At 36.4% G+C, this 21,721-nt stretch overlaps 1 protein-coding gene across 1 annotated transcript in view; it reads left to right on the forward strand.

Moving 5' to 3' along the window:
* The window catches only part of LOC149544448 (Transducin/WD40 repeat-like superfamily protein), a 111,882-nt gene that overhangs the window by 66,894 nt on the left and 23,267 nt on the right, over positions 1–21,721 (forward strand). Inside the window, exons 10-15 of the mRNA XM_089798857.1 lie at positions 13,869–14,041; positions 14,291–14,430; positions 14,530–14,631; positions 14,754–14,892; positions 14,983–15,069; positions 15,164–15,325. Coding sequence (XP_089654983.1) covers positions 13,869–14,041; positions 14,291–14,430; positions 14,530–14,631; positions 14,754–14,892; positions 14,983–15,069; positions 15,164–15,325 — 803 coding nt within the window. The remainder of the gene's footprint in view (positions 1–13,868; positions 14,042–14,290; positions 14,431–14,529; positions 14,632–14,753; positions 14,893–14,982; positions 15,070–15,163; positions 15,326–21,721) is intronic.

Raw genomic sequence — 21,721 nt, forward strand, 5'->3', positions numbered from 1 at the left:
GAAACACTTTATCTTGGATAGATCTTTCTTGGGTTTGCCATTCTTTTGATTTCCCTTTTTCTTCTTGATATGCTTCTTCTTGCCCTTATAGGAATTTGTATTAAGAACATGAAGTTCTTCATCTCTTGTTTTTAGTTTCCCTCCTTTCTTTAATTTTCTGGATTCTTCTTGAAGACAATCTCTTTAAAGTCTATTGAAGTCAAGAAGTTTATCTATGACACTTATTTCTTGTTCAAAAGTTTCCCATGAATCTGGTAATCCATCTATAGCCATTAGTGTTAGTTCCGTGTCTCTAATGATGGTTCCTATACTTGAAAGTTCATCTCTTATGCTGACAACTCTTAGGAAGTAAGAATTCATTGATTCTCCTTTCTTTATTTGTACTGGATTAGTTGCCTTTTCAGTGCGAGAACTCTAGTTGCATTGTTGACCTTATATGCATTTCGTAATGCATTCATCATCTCAAATGCTATTTAATGTTTTGTTAGCATAGGTACAATATCATTCTTTACTCCATCTCATATGATCTGAATGGCTCTTCTATTTCCTTTACTCGAGATAGATTTATGAGGTTCAACTGGAGGTTGTTTGGATGCTGAATCAACAAATTGTTTTACATCATTTTCTTCAAGAATCATCATGATTCTAAATTGCCAGGCATAGGTTCTGATTGTGTATGCCAAGATAGGAGATAGATACTATATATATATATATATATATATATATATATATATATATATATATATATATATAAAAGGTTTGGTTACTTAAATTTGCAGAGTCTAGGTTCGACTACCAGAGCTCTGATACCATGTAAAGTTTCTGCAAATCCTGTACAAAATAAATCAGACTTGTATAATATCCTTGGTTACTGAAAAATGAACTTCTTAATAATTTGAAGTATGGAGGAGTTGTCAACTTTTATTCTGGTTGAATGTTATGTCTTTGCAATAAATTCGATTGGGTATTATTGCTCAAGGGAGCAGACTTCTTATACTTGTGTGTCCTCAAACTACAATAACACCCTCCTTTAATGTGTTAAGTTGGTATTTAATATTAATCTATCTCAAAAATCGCCGCCCATCACAAGAGGTGTAGCTTATATATTTAATGCCTTTAAATGATATTAGAAAGGAGGAAGACTAGGTGCGGTCTGCACTCTCAGACTAGTAGATTATCACTGTTATAAATTTAACATAAGGAAGTTATGTCATGCTTTTATCCAAAATTTATTTGAAAATTAATCTATTAAATATTAATTAAATTAAATATTTAATTAATTTCTTAATTTAAACCCACAAAATCCCTTCTCTTTTTCAATTCTTTTCAATCTTTTCGATTTTTTTTGGCCCTTCAAAGTAATTAAATCAAATTCTTGAAAAGTAAAAGTAAATGAAATAGTCAAGATTTAGGAATTTTGGTGGTATGCTTTTTTTTGTTGCAATTAAATCAAATTCTTGAAAAGTGAAATTAAATTGATTATTTTAATTGAATGTTAATTTTTATCAAGGTTTATTGATAAACTAGAATAAAAAATGGCTTTTGAGAAATGAATGGGATGGTGGAATTCTGGTTTTCGGATGCACTAAATGTTTAATGGCCACGCCACTCATGTTGTCATCGCTCTATAGTAAGTGCAAGAAAAATAGCACTCAGTTGTGATCCTCATCTTCTTTGCAGTGATTCATCGACTAACACCAACATGAATATTGTGCCTTTGAAAATTGGTAATGGGTTTCCCTAGTTACCACAAATGTCTATTGCTGATCTATGTTCATGAATTAGTGCTAATAAAAGGCTCCAAATTTCCTCACTGTTGATGCTTTGTGTTTCAATTTGAAGGGTAGGCTCCTCATGCTCTCTTTTGGTTTGTGCTACTTGGCACAAAATTGTCTTTACTTCTTCATTCATCTAGGTCCATTTGTGAATGCCTCTTGCTCGCCCTACATCTTCTTGAGATTGAAGCTTTTCAGTTTGGTCCATTGTCGGCAAAATTTGAGCATGATTTCTAGGTTGGCAGCATGCTTGGGTGCTCACTATGGAGAGGGCTCCGCTTTGTTGTGTTGAGCTTGGACATTGTTTAAACAATCTTTCATGGTTGATGATGGATGTAGTTGATGACATATTTGATATATCAAACCAAGTCTTATCTTCCTCTCTGATATGTGAATTTTGGTCTTGTATTCTGGGCACATTTGTGATTCTAGCATGTTCATGAATATTTGTGTTCTTTATTTGTGCACTCAAAGATGACTATCAAATACGTTTCTTCTTTGAAATTCGGTGATCTATGTAGGAATGGACCTAAGCACTTTTTGGTGTATATGAAGTACTTCATCTTTTCATTGCTTGTTGACTATGGTGAAATCATATTGGCACGTTGACTGGGTGTGTGAGGGATACTCATATTTGGAAAGTTCTCTTTTGTTAGTCCCTCATTAGATGATATTTTAAGTCATCATCCAACTATTGTGTTAATCTAGAAGGGCAATAAATTCAAACTTCATATGCAACAATGAAAGCCTTTTAAACCTAAAATCTGAAAGGCGAAGAGAAATCATGACCTAGGACCTAAGTTATATCTCTCTTTCCGATTTGGACCAAGAGGAAATTCTAAAGACAAAAGCTTAGAGCCACTAAGACACCACACCAAAAGAGACCAATCAAACAACCAATATGGGGTCCTATCTAGAATGGGCGATGTTTTGACTATGGGGTCCTATCTAGAATGGGCGATGTTTTGACTAAGTTACAACAATCAATATGCCCTGAAGGCAAAAGATAAGTTGAGGAGAAGACAAGTTACCCTTAAGGTCAAGGATAAATCGGTTGGTGATAATGGCAAGGATAAGCTTGTGATTGAAGAGGTAGCTGATTCGAAGATTCTTGAAACTATGGAAATTTTGGATATAGAGCTTTCCAATGTTTGGTTGGTTCTAGTAAGAGAAAAGGAAAACACAACCTAGTGACAAATGGGGAGCATGTTGAAGATGAACTTGTTGAAAGAGAGTGCCCTCGAGATGGGAGAATCTTTGATGTTAAGAAGTGTTATGTCGAGTAAGAAGGAACCAAAGCTTGTGCAAAGAAGCCAATTATTCCAAACTGTTTGCAAATTAGAAGACAAATGTTGCAAGGTGATAATGAATAGTGGTACTAATGGCCTTGTACTAGAGGAGATGATACAAAAGCTTGGATTAAGGAGACTTAGACACCACTTACATGTGGGATAAGTTGGTTTCAGGATGATGATATGCTGGAAGTGAAAGAATAGTGTTGGGTTATGTTCAACATTGGACTATATAGGGATGAGGTATTGTGTGATGTGGCTAACATGAGTGCTTCTCATGTTTTGGTAGTAAGATCTTGATACTATGTTGTGGGAGCTATTCGTAATTGCTGGAGGAATGTTGTGTCTATTGTGAAGGATGACGGGAAGTTCAATTTAATTCGTTTGAAGCAAGAGGGAGAAGGAAGGCTAAGAACTTGAGTTTAAGGAGGACTTACACCTTAGGAGATCAAACTGCTCCAAATCAGAAGGTGATGGGTTTCTAGTAGGAGGCTGAGAAGAATTCTGAGGTATATTTGTTGAAGGATCTGATGAATGTATTTAAACCGATGGGGTTGAAGGTTGTTCATAATCTAATGGCATTGCCACAATAAGTTATTGGCGTGGTATCAAATTAGCACCAAGATATTCTGAGTAGATTAGAGGCAAAGAAGTTGGTGAGCAATGATAGAGGTGGAGGCAAACATTAGGAGAAGTAGAGATTAGTTGCAGACTATAGGAGAGATAGGGATAACGTGATTGGTGTGAATTGGGTAAACATAGTAGAGGTTTTTAGAGAAGTAGTAGAGCATTACTTGACAATGAAGATGGTATATTGCTAGACTTGTGTATTTAGATAGTGGACAAACTGATTTGCAAGAAATATACCTTACAAATAAGGAGTACATGTTGATCAAGAATGAGCATGGGATTTATATCTTGAATCCCGTTAGATGTTCATAAGTTCCTCTTATGAAACATCTTCTATTCACTTGGGCTGTTTGATGCAAGAGCATCCTTAGGTTTTTGGCAACCTTGCATCACCCAAAATGATTTCCTTTCTGTTTGTTTGTATTCTACTTAAGTTGGAAAATTTTCTGTGTTCTAGGTAGCAATCATTCTACTTGGCTTATCATCTTAAATGATACTTGTGGTGTGTTCTAGATATCATGGAGATCTTATCTCCAGCTTTGCAGTGCAATCCGATGTTTCTAAATGAATTTATCTTATGATTGGTCTGGTCCTATATTTGGTTTCTTGTTCTAATGGGCAGGTTGGCATGATTTAACTTGCAATGGAGATTCACGCAAAGTGAAGCCTAATGACACATTGTTCTATGTTGGTAGTCATGTGGCTGACCTCCTTGTGTGTTCGCACTAATTAGGGGTGTTCTTGTGGATTTAGTTCTTGACCTATATTTGTTTGTAATACATTTCTTTGTCTTGGAGATTCTTGACCGGATAAGCCAACTTGTGGTCGGCGATCTTGTATATAAGTGAGTGTGTTAGGAGTTCTTGTTAAGAGGCAACAAAGTAGAACTTGGTAGAAGCATAGCCAAGAAGATGTGATAATGAAGATCAAGAACAAGGTTTTTGTCCTTAGTAATGAAGCATGCCTATTGAATATCAATAATCTGCATTTGTAGGCCAACTTGATGATAATTGAAGATCATTTAACCTTATTTGCTAGTGACGTTTATTGCTTTGTTTTGTTAGTTCTGCGGTGTTGTCTATAGCTGCAAGGTTGTACATTTCTATTGGGGATTTCTTCTTCCTTGACTAAGTTAATATGGCATCTTCCATGCAAATGTTTTCTTCTATTGAGCTTTGTAATTCTCCTAATATATTGATGGGTAACAACACATACATTACGGTTAGTGGGAAAGGTTCTATTCCTAAGGGAGAGAGGACATTTAATGATGTTCTTTGTGTTCCGTCCTTGACTACTAATTTCCTCTCTATTTACCAATGTAACACGAGGATATGTTTCCCCTAAAACGCTCGAATGTCTTTGAGAGAGGGACATGGGGATGCTTACTTGGCATCTCCAATGGTGCCACTAGTTTGCTGTTGCTTTGGCAGAGACAAGGGGATGTCTTGACATCCCTAAGGGGACAGAGGGACAAAAACTTGTACCTCGACCCCTTCAAGGGATGACCTTGCAACTTGCGACCAAAATTTTTTTTGTTTAAAAAACATATTTTTAATATCCTATTGGGCATTTTTTTAACCCTAGGGCATGTGGGGCACACGACTTATGATAAATTGCTTGCATTCACTATGTGGCTTCATTTGCATTTTTGCTTTCTTATTGTTTACAACAACAACAAGAAGAGTCAAGAGATGAGAAAAGGGTGCTTTTAAGAGAGAATAGAGTGATTGCAAGTCAAAGAGGAGTGACAAGGAGCAAGAAGTAAAGGAAGACTCTTCACCTTGTTTAAGAGATCTGTGAAGCGAAAGATAGGGTTTCTGACAATATTTTTAAATTTTCAAATGACTGTTCATATTTTCTTAGTTTTATATTTCTTGTTGTTTCATTTTGTTATAGTTATTTGAATCTCATTTCTAGATTGATGTAGATTCTTGTTGTTTCATTTCTAAATTTTTGTTGCTTAAATTTGTTGTGAGGTTTTCACACCATCGCCCCAAAATTTCTAGGGACCCCCTTTTTCGGGCAAGCGTTGGCAATTTTTGCAGATTTTTAGAATTTTTTCGATTGCCCTAGCAAATTTTTTGGAGTTGTCCAAAAGTTTTCGATTTGAAAATTTTATACTTTGGATGCCTTTGGGCTAGGAAGGAGGAATGTGATTTGCTTTTTTTTTTCACTTGGTGTTAACTTGATTTTCCGAAACATGTAATTTTATCCCTAGGCCAAACAAATTTCAAAAACCAAATTTTTTCGATGGTTAGAACAATATTCGGAAGGATATATTTGCAATTTTTTTGACTTAGACGGATTTTGAAAATTTGATATAATTGTATAAGCTTGAGCATTTTCAAAATGAAATTTTTTAGATTTAATTGTTTTGAAAAATCTTGAATTTTTTTGTGAAAAAGGAAATTTTTGATAGCAAAATTGAAATTGGAAAATTGATTTTGAATGCCAAAGAAATGATTTATTTTGGTTAAAAATTAAAATTGCATTGCAAAATTGAAAGTGGATTAAATTGCAAAATCTCATTAAATTGGTTGAAATATTGCTTAGGTGATTTTTAAATATTAAACGAAATTGGTAAATTAAAATTGAAAATCGATTTTAGCTTGCTAATTTCGATTTTAATTGCTAAAATGTTTTTTAAATGAAAATTTTGGCATCTCCTAGGCTCTCCTTATTTTATTTTTGCAATTTTTGATCACAACCGATAATTAAATGGGTTAATTTCACTTTGAGCTAAGTAATTTTAGCATGGCATTTAAATCTGGGCCATTAATAAAGATGCTAATTTAATTTTGTTTTTCTCTAGGGCAAGTCGGCTAGCTTGGAGTGACATGGAAATTTTGGTATAAGAGGGGCTCCCCCCTCCCTCATCTCCTCATTCCATCTTCCTCTTCATGTGTCGAGCGATTTTTCTCTAGAAGGGCAGCTTGTAGATTTAAGCGAATTTGTTTTGGGCAGATTTTTCTTTTTTTGGTGGCATTTTTTTTTCCTTCCATCTTGAGGGAATTTCTCCCTTAGGTGATTTTTTGAGGGCAGATCTAAATTTTTCTTGCATGGATGATTTTGTTGAGGTTTGATTTTCTTTCCAAAGGTTGCGATTTCAACTTCCAGATTTGGGTGATTTTGCTTGGTGAAGAGGCTATGTGATCCAAGGGTTTGATTTTGGCAAATGTGGGCGATTTCAAGGAAGTCAAAATTTTAATTTTTGCCAGGGCATCATTATTTGCAAGGAGGCTTGAAATTTTCGAGATCTAATCCAAATTCGAAAAGGGCCCAGCTATTGGTAAAGACAACATTAAGGTAAAATTCTATTCATTTTTAGAGGTGAAGATTGGTTTAAAGGCGGATTCTATTCCTTGTTCTTGCTCGGTTCGTTTCCCTTATATTCTTCATGCATTCATCATCCACCACTTCATCATTCCATTGCTAGGTTGAAGTTTGGAGAGATAAGTGTAGATTTCATGATAGGACACTTGGTGAGGCAAAAATAAGCTAGACCACCCTAGGTTGAAGTTGAGAGATATAAGTGTAGTCCATGTTAAGGTAACGAAGAGGCAGAAATAAGTGGTAGTCCCACCCCTAGGTTGAAGGTTGGAGATTGATAAGTGTAGAGATAGGACTTGGCGAAGCAGAAATAAGCTAGATTACATCGATAGAAAGAAGGTTGGAGATTGATAAGTGTAGTCCATATCATTTAGAATGAAGGGGCAGGAATAAGTGTTTAGGATGGTAGATGTTAGTGCAAGCAAGAACCCAAAGGGAACGAATACCAAAAAAGACAAGGAAGACATGATGCTTAAGACCACTTTCTTTTGAAAAGTGAGGCGGATAAGTGATACCAATATCGGTACAATGAACATGATACAGTTAAAGGACAGATTGAAGGAAGGACAATCACCCATGGCAAAGAAGATCTATAAGAGCGGAATTGTACAAATGGCGGCTTTCCCCATACCTTGCCTTGTTCGGAATTGGTAATGGAGAGTGCATCCTGGTTTGATATTGTTACCAAGTCCATCATTTTTTATGAAGGGAAGAGAGTGTTGGCCAACATCGGCGGACAAGTGGTCGAAGAAGCATTCAATATTCCCTAGTATAAAAGCATGACAGTGGTAATGATGGACCGGGCAGCTAAGTTATTTTAGGATAATCATGAGGCTTACTTCATGCATCTAAAGCAAAATTGGTTACACAAATGCAAAAGGGGAGTTACCAGATCATTAAGGCTCACCGTGTTAGATTTCAAATCAGAGTATAGTGATCTCATTGTGCTTCTCAGTCGGATCATGGGCTTAGCTCAAGGTATGCAATTCGAGAACTGGATGTATTATTTTATTGATGAAATTGAAAATGGAAAGAGAAGATTTGATTGGGCTAGGATTATAAGCGAGAATTTAGAGTTGCAACTTAGGACTATGCAAAATCAAAAGCAATTTTATATGGGGTCCTACCTATTTTATTTGATTTAGAGGTGGTGAAAATTGAAAAGTTAATCTCAAGGAGGAGTGAATTTCAAGGGAGAGCAAATTTGGAGGAAGTGATTTGAAAATATTTGAGGCTACAGACTAGAGGAATAATTCAAGTGGACAAGAGGAGAACGTCAATGAGATAGAATTTGGATCAAGATTGGATGAGTTGGGGAAGGTTGCCATCAAGAAGAAACATTTGGTCACCCTTGCCTCCCTCAATGCCTTTATCGGATATGCAAAAGAATATGAGAAGGATCATGAGAAGACATTGCAAGCAGCAAGCAACATGACGAATTCAATTGAGCTCAAGATGAAACATACACCTTGCCCTCCCATGAAGGAAGTCAATGATGAACTAGCCAAGTTTATTGCTTTGGCTAAAAGGATAAAAGAAAAGCGTAGAACTATATTAGAAGACAATTTGATGTAAGCCCAAGTGGCAAATTCTCCTTCTTGTTGGGTAGGATAGGTGTCTGATTTTGATTGGCTACCATTTTGGTGCCTTCTCATTGGTTGCCACTTTTCCTTTTTTTTCATTGGCCCATTGATGAGGTGGCGTCTTCTCATTGGCCGATGGGGTGGCAATCCTAATTAGGGTTTCTAGAATCCAATCTAGATCGTTGGCTTTGCCTCTTAATCTCTACTGTTGGTTGTAATTTTGGCCTCTATAGAAAGCCATTTGCTCTCATTTGTAAAGGGTTGGAGAAAATTGTTGCTCAAGATAATAAGAAGGTTGCCTCTCTTTATCATTGTTGTGACTTGCATGGTGATTAAGAACACTTGGTGTTATTGCGTGGTTTCTACTTCCAATAGTTAGAATTAGATTTCCTTTGAAGTTGTTAAAGTAGATTTTATTTTGAGAAGGTTGCTAAGTAAGAGTAAGAGTAGATGAATAGTTGCATGGTGATGTTTAAGAGTAGATGAATAGTTGCATGGTGATGTTAGTGGATGTTTGATAGGGATCTCTAACTAGGCCACTAGCATTCTAGCGGCTTGTTAGGAAGCCTTGTGCGGTAAACTAGTCCTTTTCCCTTAAATCATTGCATCTATGGAGGTAGAGCCGTTGGTTAGCTTTCATCAGATTCGATCCCCATCCATTTGTTAATCTTTCCATTTATAGGAGTAGGAGTAAAATAACAAGTAGTTGAGCAGTCAGATTTCATTCTAAGAAAGTTAGGAAGGCATAAGTCATTTGAACACACCCTCTATCATCACCATCATCAACATCATTTGACACTCATACAAAAATCATCACTATCATCCCAAAATCCAAGTTATTCTTGAATGAACAATGTAAGGCCGCCTATGTGATTACTAGCAAATCACATTGATATAACTGAGTTAGTATCCATAGATGTAAGGAACATTGGAGTTTTTCTCATGTCTTCATGAGTATTAACTTTTCAAGAGAGGAATTGAGTGTTTGATATCCCATATCAAGTGTTCAATTACTATATGTTATGTAGTGGTACAAAACTGGCATCAACAAAATTTTGACTAAAATTTTGTAATTTTAAGAAAAGGCTTATGCTGAAACCATGTATTCATTGTTTTTTTTTCATTCGGTGAAATCTAGTGTCGAAATGAGCTCCCACAATCATGAAACAATTCACAGTGATGATTAGATGGAATTGGAAACACATTCTCATAGTAGCCAATAATATGAACCCAAGCATGATGATGCCACCAATGAGAGGGATCAGCAAAATAAATCTCAATCCATTGATAATTGGCCACTTGGTCCATCATTTATTGATTGCACCTCCACACTTTTGACAAAGTGGGCTAGGGGTAGATATAAATATGTTCCTAAATCACCTCTTAGACAGTTTGTAATGAGGATAAATGCCCCATCACAATTAAGTGGTGGCACAAGGAAGTGGAAATGCAACATATGTGGTACAAAATGGTTTGGTAGCATTACTAGAGTGAATGTGCACTTCCTCTTTTGAAGTGAAAAAGGTGTGGGAGCATGTGAGTTTTTGAAACTCACTACGAATTTGTATCATAGAATTGAATTCAATGAGCTTTGGAGTATAAGGGATGACTTGGGAATTGAAATGCCTGCTACCTTATCTAGTAGGCAACATATTTATTTAGTTGGATCTCCTTATTATATGAGATTTGTTTAATGTGTGCTCGAGGTAGGAGATCGAGGAATCTATTGGTAGATTGCTTTTTTCCATTGGCATACCACATCACATTGTTGGATTTCCTTATTATAAGGAGATGACGCAGATAGTTGCCAAGGGGGGATCATTTGAGCCACTAGGTGAACACAAATTAAAGACCACAATCTTGGATAATGAGTATGCCAAGATTGGTAAAACGATAGAGATCATGATGCAAGGAGGGCAGGGAAAACTAGGGCCAAAGCCTCACCTAGCTATCCAGATCAACCTTGCAGACTTAACACAACGGAAGCAAACACACAAAGCGAACAACACCAGAGAGAGAGAGAGAGAGTAATATTCTTTTATTGATTCAACAAATGATTAGCATACATGCCCAGCTGTAAGGCCTTCTGGGTTATGGCCAGATACAAAATAAATTCAAGATCCAAGATCGAGCTTCAAATTCACACCTTCTAGACATGTATGCAACAAAGTTTCCTAACTTTTCCAGTTTTGCTAAAAAATATGCTGCCTAACTCTAAGCCTAAACACCCTATTTATACTTGCCAAAATGGCTTACAAAACATTCTAGATCATTACATCATAGAAAGGCCGACCCAACAACGGTCTAGACACATCCGAAGACAAGATCTTATCATAAATGTCGTGATCAGAATTAATCCCGCAAGTCGGCTCTCACCAAAAAACTAGAAAACTTCTCCAAAATGCTGACACTTGGCATCAACAAGATAACTCGGCACATGAAGGATCACTCGGCACACACTGGTTAACTCGGCAAATGGAGGATAGCTCGACACACACTGTAGAGTTTGATGGGATAACACGCTAACCCAAGTATTAACACGATGTGGGATAACTATAACTCGACAACAACTGGCAGAATGAACACAAATGAGCAAGATAACACGTTAACCCAGGATGCTTATGCATTAAATCATGAGGGTAGTTTGGGAGGAGTTAGGATTCAACATTATCATGGACGAGAGGATGGACATTAGGAACCACACTCGTCAATATCATAGTTCATGCTCAGATGGCCCATTCTTTCTCAAAGCAGTTGATTGTTGAGAGAATCGAAAGGATGTTGATTTTGAGTTTGACAGCCTTCAGACGATGATAGAGGAGATTGGACTACAAAATGTGGTCCAAGTGGTGACAGATGCAATACCTATGTGTAATGTTGCAAGGAGGCTTATTGAGGCAGCACATAGACATATTTGGCAAACTCAATTTGTGTGCATGCCATGAGCAATGCACTCAAGGACATGGGGAAGATTGACTCAATTAATGTAGTGGTTAGATGCTAGAGATTTGTAGATGTATATTTGCAACCGCCACACTTCACATGCACTCTTCAGGACCTTTGCGAAAGAGTTCCTGAAACTAGTTGAGACTAGATATGCATCCTACTTCATTCTTTTGGAGTGAATGATGGAATTGCAAGAGTTGTTGCAACTTATCGTAATGACAAATGAGTGGAATAGGTGGGATGGGTCCAAAATAGAGCAAGGGAGGAGGGTCAAGGAGATATTGAAGAGTGATGTATTTTGGTGTGATGCAAAATACAATTTCTATCATTACTCCAATTTTTCAGGTCATCTTATATGGGGATGGGGATGCGCCTCACCTTGGATAGGTGTCTGAGTGCATTGATTCTATGCTTAGTCAGATGAGGGCAATTGTTGCGAGAGAGGGACCCTAGTTTAACATTCTATAATGAACACATTTGGTCTATATTTCTGCACAGATGGGACAATCTAAACACTCCCCTACACATGGCTATGTATTCATTGCATGCAAAGTGGTAGATGTCTAGGCCTAGTAGAGTTACATTAAATAAGGATGAAGAGGTGATTTATATCATCCTACTTATTTTGAATCTTTTCGTAACTAACATCTTCTATTTGCCAATAATTTAAATTTTTGAAATTTTAATTTGTTAGGTGAAGGAAGGGTTCTTCAAGTGCATTGATAGGAGTATGGCTCCAAGTTTGTTGTGAAGGTTTGCATTGAGTGGACCAAATTTGCTACTCTTAGGGGTTATAGGGTTGTGACAAAGGTTAACCTAAAATCTATGGCAAAGCAAGATCCAATTTTGTGGTGGACTTGTCATGGATCAAAATTAATGACTACTACATTTGCCATTCATTTGTTGTCTTAGGTATCTAGATCCTCAACTTTAGGACCTATTTATTATGTATTCAAGAAATGCTTTAACTTTTAAACTATTAACTATTAAAGTTTTTAGTTGTAAGGGAACTTAAGAGTTTTCAACTTTTCTCACATTAGTCATTTGATTGCTACCTTAGGTATCTAGTTCTTCAGCTTTTGAGAGGATTAGGTCGACTTATAGCTTCATCCACTCTCGTAAGAGGAACAAGCGTATCTCTCTAAAAACAGAGAAGCTATGGTTGTACATAGTGTTTTGCGTATCACTGATCACAGGACACTTGTGTATAAGTAGAGCCTCACAACATGATGGGATGTAGAGCCAGATTAGCCATCATAGATTGATGGTGATGAGCATACTTAAGATGCAAGGATGGTTGGTGTTTCTTTAGTGGCTCTTGACCTTGGAGAGTTTGATAGTTTTGATGACAACGAGTTTGCTAACCTCTCGAGTGATGATTAGAAGCCTCTTTCACTACATTTTGGGCCTCTACATTTTGATATTACAATTTATACTTGTTTTGATATGTGAACATTGAATATCATATCATGTTGATCAATGAAATCATCTTTATTATGAGATACCCATACTTTTCATATTTATGACTATTATTATTTAATATTTATGTAATAGAAGTTAGAACTCTTCCATTTGCTGATTTGACTATTTAAAATATTAATATTTTATTGTTCAATGTTCCACTTTCATGTTCAATGTTCAATGCAATGTTCAAGTAATTAAATTTTACTTAATTAAAATTTTACATGTTTATGTCTTATATTGTTATACATCTTTTGATAACTAGCAAAAATCACATGTATGGTATATGGTATATACACCACCCTCCCACCACCCATCTCCAAATTGAGGCCCAGTTGTTCCCCCTGCCTGGAAACCTGTCTCCTGTCTGGAGCCAAATAAAAAATTGGCCAAGGATGTGCAGAGGCCAGTTACGTGGCCCTAGAAGCAACCCTTCATGGAGGAAACCGATCTGTCTCCTCCATGATTGGGAAGCCAAGCTCTTGTGCTCTCTGCATGTCTCTGTCCTCGCTCGCCTACCATGCCTGCAAATTCAAACTCTTCTTTTTCCAGAATATCTTTGCTAATGTTGCTCCAGCGTGATTGGGAAAGAGGTTGACATAAATATACTCTGTAAAATGGGTATGGTTTGTTGACCGGGATAATAGAATAAAGTATGATAATGATAGCCAAGGTACTTGTGTTCAATGGAAGTAACATCATTGGAAATACTTTTTAATATTCAAAAGATAGGGACTAATATTATTCTTATGTTGTTGCTAAGCTTTTTATTATTATATTATAGTTTATGTTAAAATCAGCTTAGGTGATATTTTTTCTTTTAGTCTGATCACTGATACATAAATGTGCAGATATAAGTAGAGAGATTTCATTGAAACAAAATGAACCAGAGGAGCTTGTTGATCTGGCTCAAGGTTTTCGCTCATTGGCTGTTAGTGCAGATGGACTTTATCTGGCTGCTGGGGATCGCAGTGGCAATCTCTTTGTTTATAATTTAAGTACATTTGACCTGTTAAGCTTTCAGGTGATTTGAATTGCTTTTTTGGATATAAATGATATTATAATTTCTGTCACATGGTTCAATATTAAAAAAAAAAAATTGATACTTTATTTAAAGGTACATATATTTTAAACTGGAAACTTTAAATTTTTGCATTTGTCTCTAATAGTCTTACCTTGTTAGATTAGGGCATAAGGAAATTCAAATTTCTGATTATGGCATAATTTGACAGGTTGGTCACAATGTTCTTGAACATCTGGGATAATTTGGCAGGAAGCACATGATGCAGAGATACTTTCGCTGACTTTCAGCAATTCAAGTGAGAAGAAAGCTGTTGGAAAGGGATGTAAAGGCCAGTACTTGTTAGCTTCTGGCGGAAGGGATCGGCTTATCCATATCTATGATGTGAACAGGCAAGTTGCCACATCTCATTTTTCAAGTTTGTAGGATGAGCAAAATCTCTTTGGTGTTACCCATAGACATGCATATTTTGAGATCAAAATGTATGGCAGGGGCTTTGATGTGATAGAAACTTTGAATGATCATTCTGCATCAATAACTGCTGTAAAATTTGCTTGTAATGGCTCAAAGCTGTTGAGCTGCAGTGCAGATAAGTGAGTTAATTCGCACTCTCCAAAAGTTGTTTGATCATTTTGACAGTTGAAACAAATCCAACAGATCTCTAAGATTTTATCTGTCAATCACATTATTTACTTAACTCTCTTGATTTCTCCAGATCTGTTGTTTTTCGAAACATTGTAACAACAGAATCAGGTTGCAAGAGTACTCGTTATCACCAGGAAGTTGCATCTCATGGTACAGTGTATGACATGGATATAGAACCTGAGAGCAAATTTGTTCTTACTGTTGGGCAGGTGATCTTGGTTGTTTTATTTATGCAATGTTTTTCACTGCTGCTTATTTGATTACCATATGATATTTTTAGTTGTATATTTTATTGTCAGGATAAAAAAATCAAAGTCATAAGCCTGACTACAGGTATGCCTGTAAGAACCTTCAAGCAAGATGGTGATTGTGGTGAACCTATTAAGGTACTGACTTAGTCTGCTGATTCGTTCCTCTTTTGTCTAATTTTATGCCTTTTGGAGCTCGTTTAACATGTCATTTTTTGGTTATGTACTGTAGGTTTGTGTGGACCAAAGTGGAGGCTATATAATTTGTTCTCATGCCGACAAATGCATGCGCGTTTATGATTTTACAACTGGAGATCTTGTAGCTCAAGCTTCAGGGCACGCTGAAGTAATTACTGGAGCAATTTTTCTAGCTGATTGCAAACATGTCATCTCTGTGAGTATTTTACCTATAGTTTGTTATATGCAGGGGGCAGGGAGAAGCATCTGATGTAGTTATCATGAAAGAAAAACTTAGGGCCAACATAATTATAATATCTTTTAGATATAAATACACTATACAGTAAAATGCACAATTTTCTTGAATTTGAAAACAAAAATACGGATAACATTAATGGTCACCAGCTAATATACCAAAAGAAAATAAATAAAATGAATGGTGGTCAGTGCTCAAAATTAATAATAATTTAAAAAAAAATATCAATCTCTGTTGTCATCTTTTACATGGATTTATTTAAGTTAGGTAACAAGATTGTCTTTCTTTGATTCTATTAACATCTTATGACATTGCAAATTTCATGAATAAGCACTATTCTGGAATCTGTTCTAATTATAAATTTAGTGTCTTTAAATATACTAAGAAAAGGTCAATAAGGCCAAAATAAAGAAAATCTAAGAAGATTCCGCCATCCTACCTTCAATAAGAACTAATTTTTTTTTGTTTGTCTACCATACATCATGACCTAATGGGCAGAAAAGCCAGGGTTCAAGCCTGATTGTTATGAAGAAGCTGTGAAGATTTATCGGGAGAAAAAAGCCCCCACCTAGAGATGTTCCAATTGTGGTTCACATCAGATGAACATTTAGCAAGTAATTTACATCAGCATTCCATTCCCTAGGAATACTGACAAAAGAGATATCTCTAAAATTAGAAGACAAAGAATCTACTCAGCTGTAGTCTCCAACCTCCAAGTGTAATCATGAATCCACATTTGTTTTAAAAGATAGATCAAGATCATGTGACGCGTTCCACAATTGCCCATTTCTAGACCTCACAAGCTTTCTCAAAAGTCACAAGAATGGCACAAGCATCCATTTGATTATTGGTGCCAAACCCTATAGTAGAAGAAAAAAGAAAGAAAGAGAAATGCCATCACTAGTATGCTCAACAACTCTGTTGTTGCTAAAAACTATTATAGCCGACGGGTAAAACTGGTATCCGAAAGGTCGTGTGACAATTGAGTCACCCCTTTGGGAAGTATATGTACATCGTCCGAATGACTTATGAATCATCATCGTGGTAATTGGAATTGCATATTTGCCTATATGAATAAAGTCTCTGTTCTGTGTTACATTCTAATCTATTAATGCAATAAGTATCTGTTTACCCTGTACAGTAAACTTTTGGCGCCGTTGCCAATCAAACTTGATAAAAAAAAGGTGTTATGAAGATTAATGCCGATATACGTACAACATGGGAAGCATTAATTTTAACACAACAGGCAGAGTGAAGACAAAAATTTCAGCTTGCCAACGGGCATTGAGGGATGGAAGGAGCACTAACCAACAAAGTGCATTCACCTAGCAGATTGAGGAATGCCGAGGACTTGCTTGAGGAAACGCAACAAAGATTGAATTTGGTGGAAGAGATAAGGGAGGAGTTCTTAAATTTGTATACGCCAAGGGTAGAGAATCCGAATGGAAGGGAAGGAACCCGCATGGCTCAAAGTGCCAAAAGAGCACAAGCTTGGGATGAACTCTTCGTTCTTGATACACCTGACGAACGGATTCAAGTAGAAAATTGAACTTCTTCGCTTGAAGATCTCTTCACACCGAATAATGCGGTTGTGCAAAGTAAGGTGGTTGTTCGAAGTAGTGCGATTGTGTAGAACAACGTGGGTACTCAAAACAATGCGGGTACTCCGAGCAGCGTGGGTACTCAGAACAACACAGGTACGCAGAACAACGCGGGTGCGCGCAAGTACCAGAGATTCAAAAGAAATTAAAAATGGCAAGATTGAAGGAAAAATTGCCGAAGTTTAATGGCGATGGGACAGCCGATCCAATCAGACATTGTAAAACATGTGAAACAATATGGACAGCGAATGGTGTAACAAATCAGGATGATTGCGTCTGACAGTTTTCGGCGACCCTACGGGGTGTAGCGATTGATTGATTTTCGGATGCTGATTTGTAGAAATTAACTTCATGGCTAGACGTCAAGAAAGAATTCATAGTAGAGTTCTGACAATTGAGGGATGATAATTAGATAGTAGCGGAAATATATAGTACTAAGCAGGGAAAAAAATGAAACAATCCACATATATGCAAGGAGGCGAATAGAGTTGGTAGGAAAATGGAAAACCAATTAGACGGGTTGAAGAAAAGGTGGTTTGTCGAAGGGCTATGACCAACACTGAAGAAGAAGATGAAAATTGTTCCTCTAGCATCATAAGTGGATGCATATAACCGGGCAATGGACTTGGAGAGTAAACAATACACAAGAAAAAAGAAGAAGGATAGATCATTGGACTCAGAAGGTTCATCCTCCTGAAGCAGCATCGACAAGGGCTCAAGTAAAAAGGTCTGGGCACTACAGAAGGACTTGTTACATATGATGGAGGAGTTAAAAAACATGAAAAAGAATCCTGGCCCAGCTAGAGAAGGGGAATTGTGGTGTATGGATTGTAAGGAGGGCCACACAAAGGGTTCCTGCCCTAAGAAACAATTTTGCGATATCTGGCAAATTGCGGGACATTCCACCAAGGAATGCCCATTCAATATGAAAACGAAGGGACACCAAGAAGTATTGCTAACATAGGAAGTGTCCACCTCAAGAGTAGGAACGAATACGAAGGACACAACCTCAGGAGGGTACCAAAACAACAACCGATGCAAACGAGGCAGCAACAACAGTAACAACAACAATAATCGGGGCCGAAGCCAGATACAATACGATCCGAGTGGACGACCAATGATACAATGCCGTACGTGAAACCTCTAGGGACACATTGCCAGAGATTACCACGAAAGGAACACCACAACTGTTGTGCAGATGGTGTGGTCTAGGAGACCATGGGGATTCAAAATGCCTTAAGGAAGGGGTGAACTTGTTAAGTGTAGAAACATGTGATGAGGAAACATTAGCTACTTGCACTCACTATAGGAAGACACCTTGCAGTAGTAGAAATGGGTATTCTGGGAACCATCCTCACAGACACAATCGTAGATGGAGGATCATGAGTAAATGTACTACCAAAAGATATATGGAAGAAGTTGGGGTAACCTACATTATGACCACCTACATTTCAATTACTCATCGCCGATCAACACGAGATCAAGCCTTTAGGGACTCTGATGGCGCAACTTGTAATCATCGGGACACAACCATTCTTATTGGATTTTGTGGTTATACTATTAAAAAGAAAAGGGCACGATGCCATCCTCACACGGGGCTGGCTAGTACAGCTGAAAGTAAAACACGACTGGAAACAAAAAATTCTGTCCATGGAAGATGGACGTTGGAGATTTGTAATTGACCTACATACACAGATGGTAGGAGAGGAGACATCATCGTCAAATTCCGAAGGTGAAGGATTCAGTTAGAGCACAATTCCATGTAGTATTATGCGAGGGCACTTTTGTATTCTATATTGTTGCTATGAGTGTCCATAATTTGCATTGGTGAAAGAAGATTTCATGTTTGTTTTAGCTACTTAAGAAGGTAGGGTGATAGCATATGAGTGCCTAACTATGTCAATCTTCGGTCAATTGCATGTGGCTTTTACATGCCTTGTTTGTAGAACATGATGTAATGCCTTAGGTTTTTGTATGCATTTTTCTATAGAGCATATGTAAAGGACTATGTAGATGTGAGTGTGGATTTTGTCTATTGTTATTGGCGACTTGATGTTCATATGTAATTATGTGAATTGTAAACAATTTTTAAGTGATATATGAGCTTAATAATCACTTATATGGGCCAACAAATATTATTTATTCTTGTTTGTGATTAGTTTGTTCATAATTGTTTTTGTTGAAATTGATGACACTGTTTTTGATATTTTTGAATTTGTGGTAATTAAGCTCCACTCTTTCTATTTGCAATATCCTAGTCTTGTGTGTAAGGAAGTAGATGCAAGAATATTTTACGGGATGGAAGGAAGAGACACATTTGATTTAGGAAATGCATGGGGTACTTGAAGCATAAATTGTTGTTTACTTGGAATTGGTTTTTGATTACTTGGTAGTATTATGTGATCATGGAGTCCTTGTGGACCTATATGTGAATTTTGTTGTTATCTTTGTTGTGTGAATGAGTAAAAATATGAGTTATGATGAAATTTGTGCATTGGGTGGATTTACAATGAGTTGTGAGCTTTGTAGAAACGTACATTAAAATGTATGAATTCTTGTGTGCATGTGGAAATGAATAATGATTATGCAATTCTATTATGTTTTGAATTTCATTGACATCTATGTTCCACGACATTTGAGGGGGAGTGATAGGGGACCTCTTTTCTTGGAGGTATATGTATGTATGTGTATATATATAACTTTTAATAACAACATTTATGGTGAAATCAGAAAATGTATTGCTTGAGACACAGAATAAGCCTACAACTCCAACACTTTGATGCCATCTTAGAAGTTAGAACCATTAGTTAATGTCAAAGCCCACTTTTGTAATGCCTTACCTAGAGATCCTTGGAAACAAGGAGAAACAAAGATGATTTTTTTTAAAGATAAAGCATAGGTACAAGCAACTACAAACATATAAGAGATCGCAACGGAAGACAACTATCCAAACCACCAAAGATCCCCAAGCATTCATCACTTGTCAACACGTTCTACATGAATTAATTATACAAAATTCATCTCAAGGTATAATCTAACATTATAGTCGAGGTTCATTTTGAAGCTCAAATCCAATGTTCCTACGTGGTTAATCCATACAAGTTCAGTTTACCATTAACAACGTTAAGAGGATGTCCAAATTGATATCCAAATCCAATGCATCCCACAAGCGAATTGTCAAGGATGAGGGAGCAAGAACTCCCAAAAGGGTATCTAAATCACCACCAACTGGCATTCACTGGATAAGTTAGGAAGTACCTGTTGTGTGGACTTATAAGTTTTCACAAGAAATTCAAGGCAACATTTCTTAGTAATAAGGCGACATTTCTCAGTAATACCAGGTAACACTTCTCGTCTAGATGACATTTCATAGTATAGTGGGATGATATTTCTCTTATTGGGAGACAATATTCCTCAGTACTGTGGGATGATACTTTACCAGTATCATCTAGTTTTGTTGTCATAAGGCCATCCATGCTAAAAATGAGAAAGACTAACTTAGGAGATGAAAATGGTTAGAACCTCCACATCGGGGAGTACTAGAACCACCAAAGACGAAGAACGAACACTCGAGAGCAAGAAAGGAATCTTAAACCCTAACATGCTAACATACGGATCACAATAACATTTATCCATCTAATCAACATCATCATAATAAAGCATGTACATAAGCAACATCACAATGAAGGGAAAGTACAAGCATAAGATGCAACCAAACTAAATGAACCTTGCTCATTTCCTCCCAACCATAATGGCATCATGAGACCTCAAGGATCCTAACCATACAGCCGAGCATGAAATATCGATTTACCAACAAGATTGTTGGTGTTGCCTTATGAGTTCTACCTTACTAATAACCATCATATATGCCATCAATGAAACATTGGAATATGCAACATGCTAATCTATCAATCACATTGAGTGGTAAGAAACATTAATGAAGAATTAAGATCTAACATCATGAAAAGGGAATGCAACAAGTAAATATACTAAGCATCATCTAAAATATGTTGTCAATGCATCTAAGGTAAACCATAAATCACAAGGAAACATACTCTAGATACACCAATAATCCATGTGAACATCCAATACTGGCCTCAATTGGAAGCAGATTGTCTCTGTACATTGGTTCCCAACGGTGATATAGGTAGCTACGTCTCCCAATCATGTGGTACCCACAGACCCACTTTCACCATGCTGATGTAGATAATGACCCAACCACGATTACATAAGACACTCAATTATGGCTAACACTCACGCCAATCAAGAATATGATACCAACATGTATATGATCATATAGATAATACAGATAATTAGGTCACTGGTTAGACCCACTATGAATAACTATGTGTCATATCCTCGTTTTAAGATAGAATTTTAATAATAATTATATAATACAATGTTATTAAATAAATAATGATAATGAAGTTATATTAAAACTAATACTAAAATATAAAATAGAAAATAATAATTATTTAATCTATATGATCAAAGAAATAATATGATATTTTAAGTAATTAAAAAATAATAAAATTACAATGAATAAATAAAGAAATAAAATTAATTACAAAAGATAATATTGTAAAAAGTATGTTAACTTTCTAAATAGAATTTAATAATAAATAATTATAATGAACACAAATAAGTAAATAAATAATATAACATAGAATAATGTAAATTAACTAAATCTAATGAAAAGTCAAGAGATATTTAGCAAATAGACTTGACTCCTTAGAATTAAGATATGAAAGGGAAG

Source organism: Cupressus sempervirens, chromosome 8 (assembly GCF_028749045.1).
Source record: "Cupressus sempervirens isolate cs-2001-9-10 chromosome 8, ASM2874904v1, whole genome shotgun sequence".
Lineage (NCBI taxonomy): Eukaryota > Viridiplantae > Streptophyta > Pinopsida > Cupressales > Cupressaceae > Cupressus > Cupressus sempervirens.